Source organism: Mytilus californianus, unplaced genomic scaffold (assembly GCF_021869535.1).
Source record: "Mytilus californianus isolate M0D057914Y unplaced genomic scaffold, xbMytCali1.0.p SCAF_8, whole genome shotgun sequence".
Taxonomy (NCBI): Eukaryota; Metazoa; Mollusca; class Bivalvia; order Mytilida; family Mytilidae; genus Mytilus; species Mytilus californianus.
Genome location: NW_026262734.1, coordinates 63,332,331 through 63,351,010, shown reverse-complemented (window position 1 = coordinate 63,351,010; position 18,680 = coordinate 63,332,331). Strand labels below are relative to the sequence as shown.

General features: G+C 33.7%; 1 protein-coding gene across 1 annotated transcript in view; it reads right to left on the bottom strand.

Annotated features, from left to right (window-relative positions):
* Positions 1–9,547: 9,547 nt before the first annotated feature.
* LOC127711276 (myb-binding protein 1A-like) overlaps positions 9,548–18,680 on the bottom strand; it is a 53,942-nt gene continuing 44,809 nt past the window's right edge. The window contains exons 30-36 of the mRNA XM_052217268.1: positions 18,591–18,642; positions 17,614–17,685; positions 16,399–16,443; positions 15,569–15,634; positions 12,827–12,922; positions 11,207–11,313; positions 9,548–9,656 (exon numbers count right to left, since the gene is read on the bottom strand). Coding sequence (XP_052073228.1) covers positions 9,563–9,656; positions 11,207–11,313; positions 12,827–12,922; positions 15,569–15,634; positions 16,399–16,443; positions 17,614–17,685; positions 18,591–18,642 — 532 coding nt within the window. The 3' untranslated portion in view covers positions 9,548–9,562. The remainder of the gene's footprint in view (positions 9,657–11,206; positions 11,314–12,826; positions 12,923–15,568; positions 15,635–16,398; positions 16,444–17,613; positions 17,686–18,590; positions 18,643–18,680) is intronic.

The following is an 18,680-nucleotide window of genomic DNA, read 5'->3' as shown; positions in this document are numbered from 1 at the left end:
GGTATCCGCCTGATATATATAATATATTATATATACATGATATAAACCCATATTTAGACCTGTTATCCCTGTAGTCCTGCAGATCGGTGACAAAATTGTGGGTTTGATAATAAAAGCACCAAATTTTGCATGGTAGTAGTCCTGGATGTTAAGAACAATATTAGCTAAGGACCCGTTTTGAATGTCAATATGGCGGCTTTTTCCAAGATGGCCGCCATTGAATATCAAAATCAACAAATATCACTTGTAGAGGGTCAAATTCAAGGTAAAATTTGGTATGGTAGTAGTGTTGGGTGTTTCGAACAACATTAACTATGGACGCACGATGAAATTTTAAAATGGCGGCTTTTTTCTAAGATGGCCGTCATAAAATATCAAAATCATCAAATATGATTTATATAAGGTCAAATATGGCATGGTAGTAGTGTTTGGTGCTTGGAAAAATGTTAGCTATGAACCCAACTTTAAAATTTCAATATGGCTGCTATTTCCAAGATAGCCGCCATAAAATATCAAAATCAACAAATATCCCAGGCCTTTAATATATAAGATTACAAAGTGTTTCGTTTTGACCTAACTTTAGTAAAACTAGGTGCCCTATACTATCAAGTGTATACCACACAGTCATTAAAAACATTAGTTGATAATCTGTTGGCCATATATTCAGATGCAGTCGAATTATTTCATTGAGACAAAGAGTAGATTTATTTTTAGGTCTTCAATGACATAACGAAATCGTTGAGAACCTTATTCGATTGGTTAGAAAACAGTGGTTGAACAAGTGTTAAATCAAGGACACATAGTACTCCATGAACAGCAGATTCTTTTTTAGAGACTCTCATGCATCACGAATAAGAAATGTCCATAAGGTTACAGTAGTTGTATTGCTCATTCTTATGCCAATATCCTGACATCATTTTTATTGAAGAACAAGACCCTGGTGAGAACTATGTAACATTAAAAAAGAATGGATAATAAGAGGGAAGTTGAGAGTTCACTTAACCACAACTGATCTGTAACATTAAAGATTGAACTGGACATTTTGATGTGAGATCACCAAGAGAGTGTTCCTTTCAGGGTGTATACAGATTCCCTTATACTGCTCAAACATTGGTTCTTTGTATTTTTCCCTCAAAACCATAGCTTCTAGTAACCGTGTGCGATATTCTGCCGTTGAACTATACAGTTGCAAACATAACTTGAAAATGGTTAATGAAGATTAGCCTATGAGTAGAATTACACACTTGTAAAAGGAGTAGATGGGGCAATCAGAATGACCATCAATATCGCACAACTACAGCATTTGAATATGGTGTCTTGTCCAGTAATGGCCATAGCAATTAACAAATTTCAAGCCAAGTTTTGAAATAATCTAACGTGTGATCGGGTAAACCATATGATGTTCTACACCAGTAAAGGTTAAAAGGCGAACAAACAACATTCTCACAGCATTTGAAAGCTTTAGGTGAGGAATGTTTCGGCCTTTAACCCAGAGTGCTACGTCCAGTGAATAAGGATGGCATATACCATTATTGGACATTTATCACACAGGTATCATGATTTTGTAATTAGCTAATAAAATGTAGATGATGGATAGAAAACGGATACGCGGTTGATACGCGGGCAATGATGTTATGTACGGCGCTGTTTCAAATGAGGTTGGAAAAGACTAAATAGGCTGTCGTTTAGACACATTTTGAAAACTGCTGATGTAAAAATATGTTGTTGTTTTGATGATGAAAAATATGGAGAAGATACTAAGGCACCCATAAAATCATTATTAAAGCAAAACCTGGAACCAAAAAAAAACAAAGCAAAAAAGACAGAAGTCAAGAACAGAAATCACAACACAAACATTTAAAAATTGAGCGACACGAACCCTACTTTAAACCGGGGATGATATCAGGTACTCAAGAAGGGTCAGCAGTTCCACAAGTGACAAACGCCTAGGTGCTTTTGATTAAATAAAATGATGAGTCATATCCAGTTACTAGTCATATATCATACAATAATGGATTTATAAAGGTCTCTTTTCTAATGCTTAGAATCACAAAATTAAAAACACGTAAAAACCATTGGTACATGTAAATTATCTAAAACTTGGCCGAATGTGAACGTTTGAAATGAAATAATATTTCATGCCTGTACGACGGATAAACAAGACTTTCACTGGTTGACAACACATATATTAAGATAAAGAAAATATAACACAACATTGTAAGCAGAAAAAAAACACTAGTCCTTTTTCTCAAAGGTAGGGGTCAACGCAAGTGTTCAGGAAGGGTGAGTAGTTTCTGGCCAACTAGTAGCACTTCGGTTGTGTTACTCATCATGCTCATTGCAAGTAGAAATTTGGCGATAAGTCGTATTTATTGATCATCGTGATGTGACAACAAACGAGGAAAAAAGGTTTAAGGTAAAGAGAAGTGGAACATATCCATAATCATCTGTGACTCAGATGATACTTGATGGTGAAACAAATACTGATGGCGTCCTAAAAACGTTCGAATGTTTACATTCTTATTACCTTCATTCAATTGTCTTGCAAGCAACATCCATTTATCATGGAAAAACAATCCTTAGAATATCGTATGAACTTCAAAATGCAATTCGATAGAAGAAATAAATATCAACAATGTCCTGTCTCATTTTTGTTCATTTTCACTTTTTGACAACCATTTTGAAATTTTCCGCCATTTTGAAAAAAAAATGAAAAGTCTAATATAACGTCATGACTTACTTGAAACGTTGAATTACATTTGATATGCTCTAAAAAGATTTGGTTTAGATATTATTTGCTTAAATTCATACATGGTTGTGAAATTTGAACTGATGGGAGACATCTTGAAAATGTCCGGCATATTGGATTTTCAGAGTGGGTCCATAGCTTAAATTGACTACCAAATATATATCTACGACTGTGCAAAGTTTCATGCTTTTATCATCAAATCCACAGTTTTTCTAAAAATATGCAAGAATCAGCTGGACTACTGGATGTATCTTTATGTGTACGTTTTTGTTTTCGTAAGGATTTCATCAAAGCAGCTATATCATTTAATTTCACATTCAGTTGTATTGAAGATATTTTTTTCCATTAACAATACAAACTTTTCTGATTGGGTCCCATAAATAATCCTGAACTAGAGATTACAGACACCACATATAAAGCTTTCTTAGCCTCATTTTTAGACATATACCAACTTCATCCGCGTATGGAGTAAACATTTCTGAACTCATACGATTTTCAGGAGCTTGCAGCTGCTACTCAGAGTTTGTAAAACGTCATCAGTGTCTGAGCAAAATATTAATGAGCCAGGATTTTGTGAAAGAACGTCTCGTCCCGTTTCTCAAAAAAAATATAGAAATTACCAAGACCTAATAGATACATAGTTAGAGTCTACTTAACAAATAATACGGGATGGTCTTAAGTTATAGATTCTATGTGCTGACTCTAACATATATCTACCTTACAGTTTTACCTTTATTTGCCTTTGTACTATTATGTTCATTTGGTCGTATGAGTCTTGACGTGGTTCGGTATGTGTGCATCCAACTTTCAGTTTGTTTTTTTTTGCTTATGGCGGGTGGATCCAGATATGAGATAATCAGATTCGAAAACATGATGTTTCTTTAGTGTTGTTTCATTTTGTATACCCTCGTATTTATATTTTTCTTATTTTGCATGTCATCGCGAAAGTGTATATGTCATTATGTTTTACTATACTGACTGACTACACAAATTCTTTTCTTTTTATTTAATTGTTAGGACTTGTTAGTGTGTTTGAACGTTTAATTCAGTTGTGTTGTATGTAATGTATGTGTACACAGATTTGGGCTGCTGGATCCCAGTTATAGCAACATTTACCGATTATGTCTGTTTGGGTTGCTCACCCAAATTGGCAATAATACGGAACATTAAACAATTGTCATACAAGTGAGCATTTTCGCTAGCTAGAAAACCAGGTTTAACCCACCATTTTCTTAGGAAAATGCATGTGCCAAGTCAGGAATATGACAGCTGTTTTCCTGCGGGTTTTTTTTAAACAATGGTTGTTTTCTCCAATTTTCGCAAAAATCAATAAGGATCTTCGTTTTATAGATATGACTGTGCATAAAAATTAATGGACATCAGATGAGACAAGGATTTGTATAGTAAGACTTTACAAATCCCAAGATGAGACAATCTAACTTTTCATAGGACATAAAACTTATGCAAGACGGACAAGACGGACTTATATCGTTATAAGGCAACTAGTCGATATGGTATTATCAAATAAACATATCCAATGGCACTGAACCATCATAGCCCTATTCACAAACAAAAGTGAAGCGAGATGAGTCATGCAAATCCAATCGTTTGTTATACCAATTACAAATATAAATTATCCATGTGTTTAAAAAAGATTTGATCGTTTTCGTCGATTTTTGCAATAACGAATACTAGTAATTGGCAAAGGATCTTTCACGATCCTTTTCACGATCATCAAAATGCGGTACCCGATCTTTCGCGATCCGAAATATCAATTTTTTATTTCTTTGAAAATTCGAGGAGCAATCTGCCTTTTGTAGTTTTGTAAAAACGGTGTACTTTTAAACCTTGATTTTTCTCGGATACTGATCATAATGTTGAACCATTTTGACAGACAGTTTTATTTTTCCAATATTTGTCATTATAATTCATAATTTTTAGATAATTTACGGATGTTGTATGTGTTTTCTCAATAAGATTTCATTCACGATCCAATCGCAATACTTGACCACAGTTACTTATTCTTTCGCGATAATTTTTCTAAATATACCGAACGACAGCCGTGCCATTGTTATATTTACGAATACTTATGGCGGAGTACTGTACATATTCTAAGTCAGGAACATCGTTTATTGGTGTCGTTATAGATATATGTTACCATTTGTTGTCTGGAGGGGATTTGACGCCAAATCTTTGAACGTTAAATACATGTTTATAATATACTATGTGGTACGGGTTTTGCTCATTGTTGAAGGCCGTACGGTGGCCTTTAGTTATTAATTTCTCTGTCATTTGTCTCTGGTGGAGAGTTGTCTCATTAGCAATCGTACACCATCTTATTTTTGTATCGCGTGATATATGTGTATTTCTTCATTAATTAGTTTTTTTTTTTTTATTCAGTCTCGCTTACGATGATTAAATTTGTTATGAAATTTTCTCGTACGGCAGTAAAACCTTGCTTAAGTACACTCTGGATTGCTGTGCGGGATGTATTTATAGGCAGTCGAGTTATGTCGGAATGGTGACTTTTAATCAGATACCTAGTGTGTGCTACAAGAATGAGTAAATATTCATGCATATTAAGGATTAAAATAATTAACAATCTATACAGTATATAGGTACTACAAGGTAGGTCTACAGAGACGAAGAGCTGGTTTGGACTGCTGCAGGAAAATGCGGTCTTCGTTAGTGTTTTAGCAAAGGAATACTGTTTGTCTTTGGGAAAATTAAAGGCAGTAAAAATTGTTAAAATTAGTGGATATGTGTGATCTATCAAAGATTTTAAATTTCACACGAGGGTTGAAAAACAGATACTGTAATGCTTCACAAATAAATGAGGGTTCCCAAACAACTTTTCTTTGATAATTCAAGTCCTTCTTTTTCAATCTACTGAAATGGTTCTTGGGGTAAAAGTGTATCCTTTGTTGGTGACATCGCACTATTGAGGACATTAGTCAAGCTCTGGCATAAATAATAACATTAACAATGCCAATTTTACTTCACCAGATGATTATTTCGACAATAAATGTCGCTTCAGTGTACTGAAACTCAAAATATCTGAAAATCCTAAATTCCTTACAAACTATGTAGAGCTGATGTAACAGAAGAGCTAAACCCGGACAAGCAATCAGAGCCATGCACGAGGGAGATATTCTTTAATTTAAATTGATTTTCTAAGATTTATACCAGTAAGTTTCAATAGAACAATGTCCGTATTTTTATGTCAGTACAGAAGTACTTGTCTGGTGATACACTCGGAGACTAACAGTCAACAACCAGAGGTATCGACCCTGTTTTCGTGATAATATTAATGGTACCAATTATACCGCACCAGATTCAAAATATTTGAAAAACCAAAACTTAACACAAACTTTGAAGAGCTGATGTAAACTTGCATATACTTATCCAGGGAGATATATAAATCCCACAAACTGATGTAAACTTACATATACTTATCCAGGGAGATATATAAGTCCCACAAACAAAACACAAATCACTACACAGAAAACTAAATAACAAAAGATTTATTAAACCATACCCCAAAATAAATCAGGGGTAAACTATGGTGGTCAGGAAAGGTCTGGGGTTCATGCTCCACTAGCGACACCCGTCATGTTACTGATCACAGGTAAAACTCGTTGATAAGTCGCATACAGTGCTATCACAATCAAAGATAAAGGATGGCAGTACAGCTACATTAAGTGGAACATATCAGTGGCAATCAGTGACACAAATATCCTGTACATGTTGAACAAATCATGACAACGTCCATAAAAGCGGACGACTTCAACTTACATTTGGCACCTTTTGCTCAGTAGCTTTCTTATATGCAGAACCCATCCCATATGAAAACTTTTGAGTCAATAATTTTCTATTAAGCAGAAACCCTTTATCAATTTAATCATGATAGGAAACTCCAGGCCTGGAATATCGTATTAACCTCAATATGCAGGCATTGTTGGAATATTGCTACTCATAAATAGAAAGTCGATATGTTCAAATAGTCATTGCCAAAGTCACGTCTTCTCCTCGATTGTGACATCGGTATTCTCTACCTCAATTTGACAATGCAAACGATCCTTATTGTCAATTCCTAGGGTAAAGTCGGGATATGATGCAAAAATGACAGTATATTATGTATATGTGGTATCCTTTCTTTTAAGTTCAATAGAATAAATCAATCAACATAGTTAACCAACTTTGAATTATTCAGTGAAAGGACATCATATATAGAGTGTGGTTTTTATTTGTTTGTGTTTTAGAGTCACTTTCAGATGCCTTGTTTATATCATGGTGACCAGCTTTTATTGGTGGAGAAAGCTGTTGTACCAAAAGCGAACCATCAAACTTTGACAGGAAAAATTTAAACTCACAACCTCAGAGATGAGAGCCTAGTGATCACTGTAGATAAACAACTTAAGACCAGATTGATTGATTGATTGATTGATTGATGTTTAACGCCACTTTCAACACTATTGTGCTATTTTGTGGCGGCCAGTTTTGTATTGGTGGAGGGAGCCGGAGTGCTCGGAGAGAACCACAGACCTTCGGTAGGAGAACTAACAATCCTAGTCAATTAAAATTGGAGTCAAGTGCACCTGCCCCGTGCGGGATTCGAACTTACAACCTCAGTATTGACTAGCTAGTTATACAGTAGTTTGACTACTTAGACCACCCGGCCACAGAGGCCTCACTTAGACCAGGAGGTCCCTTCATCTGTAAAATTAAATGTAAATGCCATCTGCATTTTTTTTTAATAAGCTCAATTTTGAAATCTGCCTCAAAAGAAAATAGGATTTAGTTGGAAAGAAGAGCACATTTAATTCCCATAGGCATCCAGATATTCTGTTAAAAACATGTCCTCCATGTTTCTTTTGGGTTTTTTTAAACCACATCTGACCCAAACCACCCTAAGAGTATTGTATTTACACAGTACTTCTGAAGCCTGGTTTTGATTGCTGATGAAATAGATGTTTATCATTTGAAAAACGGCATGTGAAGTATTTGGCAGACACAGCATTGTATAACATTGTTTGTAAGAATCCAAAAGTAATTTTGGTATCAGTAGATTTTAAGGAGTATCCAATTTTTCCTCTTTGGTTGAAATTCAAAAGAAGAATAAAACAGACCTATGATTGTTAAGGATTTCTTCTCAAGTAAGTGTTGTAGGAGTATATGCTGGGTTTCCAAGTTAATTGTCAATTTCTAATTCCTTTATCAAGCAGCCAATATAATGTCATTTACAACAGTGATCCAGCTAGGATTTCAAAAGGGCAGGGAGCCAATCATGAAAAGGGCTCTTTAGCACGCTGATTGATAATTCAAAAAGGGCATGTCAAACATTGTCTTTTATTATGTAAACAGCAGGGTTTAGGCTAGGATTTTGAGGGCTTTAACGAGAGATGAAAATCAACCTTGTTTTGAATAACAGCAAGGGACCATGGACGTATATTACTAAAATATAAATATTAGACCAAGCATCCGGAAATCTAGTTCACAATTTCACTTCAGTTATTTTCAGGGAACATTCCTGATCTGATCAAAAGTTGGGTTCCTCTTTTTTTAAAAACCAGGAATCACAGCATAAATGAAATTGTAACAACTATTCACTGCATAATCATTATCCCTGTAAAAACGTTTAAATCGATATTTGGAATTCATTTTTAAAAACTACTTGGAACGATTATAATGACTGTATATTTTAAATTTATCAAGAATAGTAACAAATTAAACAAAAAGGATAATGTTTGGTGCTTTATCTACAATGATAACAGGTTTGTCGTGGAAGTAGGATAAGAACTTAGCAACACTTTGTAGATAGATGTAGCATGAGTGTTGATAAAACATTTCCAATTGTGTAAAATCATTCCAAAAATATTTCACTCGTATTTAAGGCACAGGATTTACAGGAAATTACCTATTTGCAAATAAATTGAATTCTTAAACAAATGAAGAGCCTTCAAGCTGGTTTTTTTCATTAATAAGAATACCTGAAAACAAAAAGACATTGCACTGATCATAGATGATAAAATTGAGAATGGAAATGGGGAATGTATCAAAGAGACAACAACCCGACCAAAGAGCAGAAAACAGCCCAAGGCCACCAATGGGTCTTCAACACAGCGAGAAAATCCCGCACCCGGAGGCGGGCTTCAACTGGCCCTTAAACAAAAATGTGTACTAGTTCAGTGAAAATGGACGTCACACTAAGGGAGCTACCATTTGATTTTTATGGGGGGGGGCTAGGATGAAAAATTTTGTCCTGCCTTTTTTTTAAGTTGTAATCTCTGTCCTGCCTTTTTATTTTTCACTCTATGCGGTCCTGCCTTTTTATTAGTTTATCCTGACTTTTTTTACATAAATTGTCATCCTGCCTTTTTTCAAATTTCATCCTAGCCCCCCCCCCTCCCCCATACAAATCAAATGGTAGCTCCTTAAACTCCAAAACATATAAATCAACTAAAATTTAAAAAACATACAAGACTAACAAAGGCCAGAGGCTCCTGATATGGGACAGGCGCAAAAATGCGGCAGGGTTAAACATGTTTTGTGAGATCTCAACCCTCCCCCTATACCTCTAGCCAATGTAGAATAAACAAACACACGGCAATAGGCACAGTAAAACTCAGCTTAAAAGCAGTCCAAGTACGATGTCAGAATGATGTCTATTCATTCATCATTGATCTGAAAAAAAATCTGACTAAATCCCATTGCTATAGATATATGTCCTGTATAATTTGGTTATATGTGATTCTTCACATGAAAAGGAAAGGATGTATAAAATGCAAAATACTATAATCACATTATATATGTTTATTGTTCGTCTATTTTTGTCTTCTTGTTTGTTGATATCTGTTCTATTTGTATATCTGTATCTGATTTTCTTTTCTGTTTTGGAGACTGGGCACTGCAAAAACAAATGTATAAGTTATTTACAAGTAGTGGTTATACTATTCATATAATTCTAATAATAGCTGCAATAAATTGTATATGAGATATAATACACCACACTCAAGGTGTTTTAATGAAAATGTCATCAATGATCCAAGGCTTATAATTTAGTACAGAAGTCTGTAACCAATTTATACAAACAAATAATCTTCATGGAAATGAGATACACCAATGCTAATATAACTACATACCAAATATCATTTACCTACCAACAGATGATCCTCTTAAATCAACTTAATTTCAAACTTAAACATGTTAACTATTCAAAAGTTTCAAAGTGAATGGACCATGACTGATAGGACAAGGCCAAATCATTTCCATGGAAATGAGATGTGTCAATGTAAATAAAACTACATACTAAATATCACTGATTTATCATAAATGGTTCCCTTAAACTAATTTAATCAAAAACTTTTAAATGCTATCTATGCAAAATGTATGAGGTGAATGCATCTAAAATGAGGGGGTAGAACCACAAAATCTCTAGACAAAAGTTTTATAAATGTTTATACAACTGAATAACAAACATCATTGACTTACAATAAGAGGTTCCTTTAAGCTGACCTTACCACAAAATTAACGTTTAAACTACGCAAAAGTTTCAAAGTCAATGTACCATGACTGAGGGGTGGGGATTGACAAATCTCAATGGGAACTAGATATCATTGAGATGGGAGCCATCTCTGTGGGCCCCGCTGTGAATAATGTGTGGTAAAAAATTTGTACCTTTATCATTGGACATGGGGTTGTCAACTAAAACCCAAGTTTTTGACCTTGACCTTTGACCTAGGAAGTTGTACATACATTATGACACACCCTCTGGTGTTGGTTTATATACATGTCAAGTATAAACTTTGAAATCATAATGGTTCTCAAGATATAGAGCGGACACGATCTTTACCATAGGACATGGGGTTGTCAACTTAAACCAAAGTTTTTGACCTTGAAAATTGACCTAGAAAGTTGTACATACATTATGACACACCCTCTGGTGTTGGTTAATATACATGTCAAGTATAAACTTTGAAATCATAACAGTTCTCTGGATATAGAGCGGACACAATTTGTTACAGACGGACGGACGGATAGACTGATCACTATAGGGCGTCCTCCATTCGGAGGGGCCCTAATTATCTTTTTATGCTATCTATCATATATAAAACCTGTTGATTGTAGTGGTCCTTTTGAAAGTTATAACAAATAAAAACAGCAAGAATGCAAAAAAAAAACATGTATGTGTAAAAAAATTTAATCACCCACTGAATCAATCAATTAAACCCAATCTTTCTCCAACTGGACAGTCAAAATTCAAATATTTATAATCATGGACTTGCCTGACAATTTAAACAAATTTACTGTCTTGGATTGAGCAATATTTTATTTCACTCGATGTACTATACATAAATAGCCATAAAATGAAGATGAAATAGTTTTTACTAAAACACAAACTATATGAAAGAAGTTAATTATCTCCTTTTCTTAAAAATTAGACAAACCATACATTACCTTATATGTGACTGGTGTTTATTCAATACTTTATTGCACAATTTTCTACAATTTGGGGGGAACCTCTTTCTCTGTAGTAATAACTTTTTAACTATATCTTTTGACAGCTGCAACATAAAGAGAACAATAAGTATTATTTAAACATTATTGTTAATTAATTCAGAAATTTTTGTGTGCATTTTTTTTTTTTGAGATTGTTGAACATGTTGAAAAATGGACAAAATGCCAGATTGATTATTGCGATTTCAGGAAATGCTACATTCAAATAATGCTATCAAAATTTAAAATAAGTTTTTATTTTTGCAAAACCTATCTGGTTGCAATTTTTATCGCAATAACAAAACATCATAAAAATTCTGAATTTAAACAGTATTGTTAATTACAAAGACCTGTTTTATATTTCAGCTCAAATGGAGTTTTTCAGTATCACCTGAGTGGCCGTGTGGTCTAAGTAATCGAAGTACTGAATGACTAGCCTGTCAACACTGAGGTTTTGAGTTCGAATCCCACACGTTCCAGGTGGGTTGGACTCTTAATTGACTAGGACTGTCAGTTTTCCTACTGAAGGTCGTGGTTCTCTCCGCGCACTGGTTTCCTCCATCAATGAAAACTGACCTACACAAAAAAGCACAATAGTGCTGAAAGTGGCTTTAAACACCAATCAATCAATCAGTATCATCTGTCCTCAGTGGGAGTGGGCAAAGAGAAGATAAAAACTTTTAGATGTTTCACTGTGGCCATCCTTTTCTGCGAACCTATAATCTTTATTGACGTCATGAATAAACTCCAAGGAAACACATTATAAATGTCACAAACAAGGCGATATATGGTCAGTGACAAATACAAGGTCAACACAATTTGACTAGGCAAATAGCATAGATGCAGTATGAATTTGAAGCTTTGTTTTTGATGTTGACCTTGCAGATAGACAATTCAGCCTTATTCTTCACATACCCTCTGGTTGTGGGCAAAAATAATACCAAGTATCATTGATATTCCTTTAGAAGTTAAAAGTTCTGAGTCTGACATGACAGTAAATTCTAATATGGAGATGTAAAATTAAACTTAGTTTGTCCTTGACCTTGCAAACAGACATTGTGAACGAATTTGCAACACATCCTCTGGTAGTAGAAGTATCATGAATATTATTCATGAAATTCAAATCTTTTGAGTCAGAGACAAATTTGTATAGCAGACTATGGGGATATGAAGTTCAATTAAGGTTGCTGCCTTGACCTTGCAGAAAATCATTCTAACCTTATTTGCAATATTACTCCTGATGTTTGGCAACAATTATGACAAGTATAAATTATATTCTTCAAGGCATTTAATAGTTCAGAAGTGGATATGACTTGAAAAGACAAATAGACAGACAGACAGCATTAGATTCAAATACATAAAATATAAAAATAACAATATGAAAAGGAGATGTGCTATGACAGCCAATGGAACAACTATCAATGAAAGAACAAGGATGTGAACAAATATATGTCCTCGTACACCATTTCACAATGAGCAAATTCCAACAGTATACTCAAAGGCCCCAGGATGACAAAATGAGAAATAATTTGAACAAGAAAATTAAGTCTGAGACATACACGACAGATAACTTATCCTTACCACTGCTTTCTCCGACATTGGGAACAGCCTGCTCAGTACCAGAACTACTTCTTCCAATAATTTACTCTTTTCATTTCTGTCTAAATTTCTCACTACCTGTAAAATAGATTTACCTTTCATGGGTGACTACAAAAGAAATGGATTTATGTGCGGTATATGTGAAATGAATTTGTAATTGTGTTTTGAACACAGTGTTTTAAAATTAATGTGATTATGTTTGTAGGTTAGTATCTTATCTTATTGCACTGGATTGAAGTTATTGATGATTGGGTAGTGGCTACACTAGCAAAAGGTTATTAATTAGAAGTTTATTTTTCCCATTTATCTATGGTATTTTCGTTTTTCATAAATTGTCTCTCATTATTTCGAAGTTGATCAGATTGATAAAAACAATTTGAGATAACAGGAATTTTGAAATATCAGGAGTAAATATAATGCAAATCAATCAATTGGGCTAGATGTTTAACTTTGAGATAACAGGAATTTTATGATAAAAGAGTTTGAGATAATAGGAAAAAAGTTGATTGAAGTCGTATTAAACTGTTAAAAGTACTATATTTATTTTGTAGATTATCTTGCTGATGTACCCTTCAAATAATTCTACAATGCATTGTTTTGTACTTAATTATTGATGTATTTTATTTTAGCAATATGGACCTATATGACAGAGAAGACATTTTGTATTATTTATAATAAATTTTAGCAGTAATCACTGCACCATTCAGTATCTAAATTATGTTTGTTTCTACGTTTTTTGTGGGAGTAGTTTATTATAGTTGATGTGTTTCCCTCGGTTTTGGTTTGTGACCCGGCTTTGTTTTCGCTTAATCGATTTATGACTATTGAACAGCGGTATGCTACTGTTGCCTTTATTTAGCACTGAAGTGTACGTTAAATTATGTACATATATTTTCAAGAAAACTAAATGCATTTTAGCACATATATGTTTTATGTTCGTTGAAACAAAGTGTATCATAATATCAGAGCACTTAATAACTCCATAGAAAATCCTAAAATAAAAATATATCAACTGAAGTGTGCATCCTTCTGAATATTGACAAAAGCTTATTAACTTTCCTAATACATTATTAAATTCTGACATGACTTAAATTTTTTCCAACTATAAAAGTAGAACAAAACAATATTCAGATTGGACAAATTATGAACATGGAAGGTTCCTTAATTTTTTAGTTCTTAAAATACGTGTTAAGGTAAGGTTGGTACCTATTAAAACGTTTAAACCCGCTGCATTTGTTTGCACCTGTCCTAAGTCAGGAATCTGATGTTCAGTAGTTGTCGTTTGTTGATGTGGTTCATAAGTGTTTCTCATTTCTCGTTTTTAATATAGATTAGACCGTTGGTTTTCCCGTTTGAATGGTTTTACACCAGTCATTTTTGGGGCCCTTTATAGCTTGCTGTTCGGTGTGAGCCAAGGCTCCATGTTGAATACCGTACTTTGACCTATAATGGTTTACTTTTACAAATTGTGACTTGGAGGGAGAGTTATCTCGTTGATCACTCATACCACATCTTCTTATATCTATTAAATATGAGATTTTCTTTCCTTAGAATATATCTTAATTTCAGTTAGTAAAAAACACTATAGGACTATTGCATGAATATTGTTGAATATTGCATTGAATAGAATAGTATATGACTATTGCACTTATATTCTTGAAAATTGTCCTGAATGGAATATTATAGGACTATTGCACTAATATTGCCCAATGTAGAATAGTATCATTATAGCACTATTGCACTAAAATTGTTGAATATTGCATAGAATAGAATATTATAGGACTATTGCACCATTATTGTTGAATATTGTCCTGAAAAGAATTGTATATGATTATTGCACTAATATGATAATATTGTTCAATATTGCCCTGAATAGAACCTTATAGGACTATTGCACTAATATAGTTGAATTTTGTCCTGAATAGAACTCTTAAGGACTATAACCTTATATTGTTAAATGTTGCCCTGAAAAGAACCTTAAAGGACCTTTGCAATTATATAGTTGAATTTTGTCCTGATTAGAACTCTTAAGGACTATACCCTAGTATTGTTGAATGTTGCCCTGAATAGAATATTATCGGACTATACAATGTATTTACGTGAAGAAATTAAGTGGAAAGAACTACTTAAACTCAACAACTGTCAAGCAGACAATGTACCCTGTTTTTTGTTTGATATATTGACAATATTAGCAATCATTCTTTTTTGAAATGTAATACAATAGAAGGATAATTGTATGAATATTATCTCTTGTAGAATATTATTTGTACTCACTAGCGGATGCGATATATAATATTCTATTCAGGGCCGGCATTTCAAAATTTGAGCCAGCCGGCCACTTTTGTTAAAACTCATTTTCATCTTTTAAAAATTTTGTAACAATATAGGCAATCAAGGGAATTATTTGGGTATCAAGGACAATATAGGACTCTCAGGAAAACAATAACTTCATACTTTCTATATGAATTCCGTGAACTGACATAAACTGGTACATTGATAGTTCAGTTAATTGACAGTGCATTGTCATTTTGGAATGTGCAACAGCACACCATTCCCATCTGCACTATACACCATTCCCTTTCATCCATTGATTCGCTCACAAAACTGCACAATTCAAAATAAACAATTACTAACTAGTTTAGGGGCCAACAAGTATTCAAATGACAACATCACATCAGTGTTTCCACGATACAAATTGGAATGTTTGTGTAAATATAAACTTACATATTCAATGGCCTGTATAGACTCTGTAGTAAAGTTGTCCCACTCAGTTTCTCCCAAACTATCTTGCTGAAAATGCAATGTTTTGTGTTTGGTACAGTATGATAAAATTCTGTTCACATAGATGTACGAGACAAATTATCTTAAAACATATAAAGCTTGTCAACACTGCTTTTAGTCTACATCTACATGACAAAATTAACTAAACTAACATGACACACTTCTTTTGTTTTATAATCAAAGCTATGTTCTAATTTCGGCAAAACCTCAAAATTACATTTACCCCGCCATTTGCATTTAAAACGATGTGGGCGATTTAAACTGACATTTCAATGGGCTTTGCTCACGAAGAATTTCAATTACAAGACCTAAACATTTTCTAATGAAGCACAAAGGAAAATATATTGAAAATAACTTTTAGCTCTAAACATGACTAAAATTTTTGTGTTCAGACATTGCAATAACACAAAAATGTCTGTTTGAATAAATGTACTTACTTGTAAGATAGAAAAAAACACAAGAGTGGTCTCTACATACTTCTTAATAATTTCTTAGACAGCTTGAAAATAACTAAAACTAATTATCAAGAGCCTCCTCATGGGGTTTTTGATTATGTGATTACTTGGCCGTTTTTATAGTGATTATTTGATTACCAGACCAAATATTTCATGATTATTTGATAATCTAGGACTGTATCTTTGATTATTTGATTATCTTGTTTAAAAGAATAATTAATAATTATGTGATTATATTGGAAAAAAAATTTGTGATTATGTGATTACTTGGACATCCCCATGAGGACCTCTATCAACTACATTAGAGACGGTACTTACAACAGTTTTATTGATGATCACTGCTAACATGGAACAAGCCTGGATCTGAAAATAAAACAGAATATTATCATGAATGATTTGGGTTTTTTTATGCTTGTCTTTTATCTTTATCTCTCCATGTTACATTTATGGTAAAGCCAATCATGGTGATTGGTCAGCAGAAATACTTTAATATTTAAGTCGTTGGTTTAGACCAAACAAAGTCTTCTTCATATGGGTCAGAGTGACAATGTCAGAGTGGAGGTGATCATTATTGTTTTGTTTAATGAATCTTTATATCTGCCACAACATGTGAGGAACAATGTTATGAAAAGTGACTGTAGAAACAAGACCAAAAGCCAATATAGTGTCTGTGTCACTGCATCCAATTGATTCAGGTTCCATGTATCCTGAAGCATAACTGAACATAATCCAAAATCATTGAAACCAAGAAAACTATGACGAAAATTTTCCTTGTACAATAAGTGTTGTAAAATTTCAAAGTATCACAAACAGGAAGTGTTAACTCAACATTATCAAGCGACAGACCAAACATACCACCATTCCCTTCTAAAGAAGCAAAGAAAGGTTTGACCACAATTTTCCTTGCATAATGAAAGTTTTCTTCCCAAGGTCTTTGGACTGACGAACGGAAAGACAGACTGACAGACAGTAAGACAGACGGGCGGACAAACTGACCGACATGTCCAGCAGTTACTAGACCCGCTTTCACCATCAGCAACTCAGGTAAAAAACAAGAATGTGTCCAAAGTACACAGATGACCCACTCGAACTATCATTTTATATGTTCAGTGGACCGTGAAATTGGGGTCAAAACTCTAATTTGGCATTAAAATTAGAAAGATTATATCATAGGGAACAAGTGTACTTAGTTTCAAGTTGATTGGACTTCAACTTCATCAAAAACTACCTTGACCAAAAACTTTAACCTGAAGCGGGACAGACGGATGAACGGACGGATGGACAGACGAACGGATGAATCGACGCACAGACCGAAAAACATAATGCCTCTCTACTATTGTAGGTGGGGCATAAAAATACTAACACAAGCTTTGCAAATTTACCAAGACCTTTTGCAATATTAAATAGATATAAACCTGATATATTACTGAATTTTGTCCATGACTCCATTGGTCCTATATCTCCCTTTTATGATCAAATATGTAGGTAATCGTATAGTATATCTAAATTAACTTATATATCATATATACTTACTTTAAAGAATCCTTTAGGATCATCCCCTTTCAGTATTTTAAATAATGTTTTAGCCAAAGGCCAGTATATTGCCTGAAATGTAATAAAATAGAAGAATATATTTTTTTTTAAAACCTTAAGACTTCAAGGGCAAGTAATCATCTACAATGCATTAATAAATAATGTAAATTCAGAATTTATTGAGAGATTTTTGTTAATGCGAAAAATGCAACTGGGTGAGTATCCCAACAATAAGAACATGCATTCAGATATCTAATACATATATTGTAAGCAGACTTTCATGAAATCACAATAAGTAATATCATGTTTGCCCATTCTTCAAACATGGCAATAAGAAATGCTTGCAATAATTTCTGAATTTAGATACAGAGTATTTTAGAAATAAACGTAAGGGGAAGAACTTTTTATTTACCCTTTTTTCAATGTAAATAAGAAGATGTGGTATGAGTGCCAATGAGACAACTATCCATCCAAGTCACAATGTGTAAAAAGTAAACAATTATAGGTCAAAGTACGGCCTTCAACACGGAGCCTTGGCTCACACCGAACAGCAAGCTATATAAAGGGCCCCAAAAAGACTAGTGCAAAACAATTCAAACAGGAAAACCAATGGTCTAATCTATATAAAAAAACGGGAACAAGAAACACTTATGAACCACACCAACAAATGACAACCACTGAAAAACAGGCTCCTGTTCACTCTGCAAAAGACAAGAAAATTTACATTTTTTTCAGAATAAATACTAGTCAATAATTGTTAAATGTTTCTAATTGACCTCTGTAGGTTCTTTGTTAGATGATGGGTTGCTGCCATAATGGCGTACAATACAAACATCCATTTATCGATGTCTAAAATTTTAGCCTGAATCATGCAAATTCTGCTGATTTTTCTAATTCATATATACTAATACATGTACAATTTCAAGCTTGTTTAGAGTGTCTGTCTTCTAGTAATTTTACTGTCTTAAAGTACTCACTGGAGCTTTGGACACGATGTTGGTAAAGAATGCCATATTTATTTTACTGTTCCTGAAAATAAAAGTTTATGCATTACTGATTTATTTAGC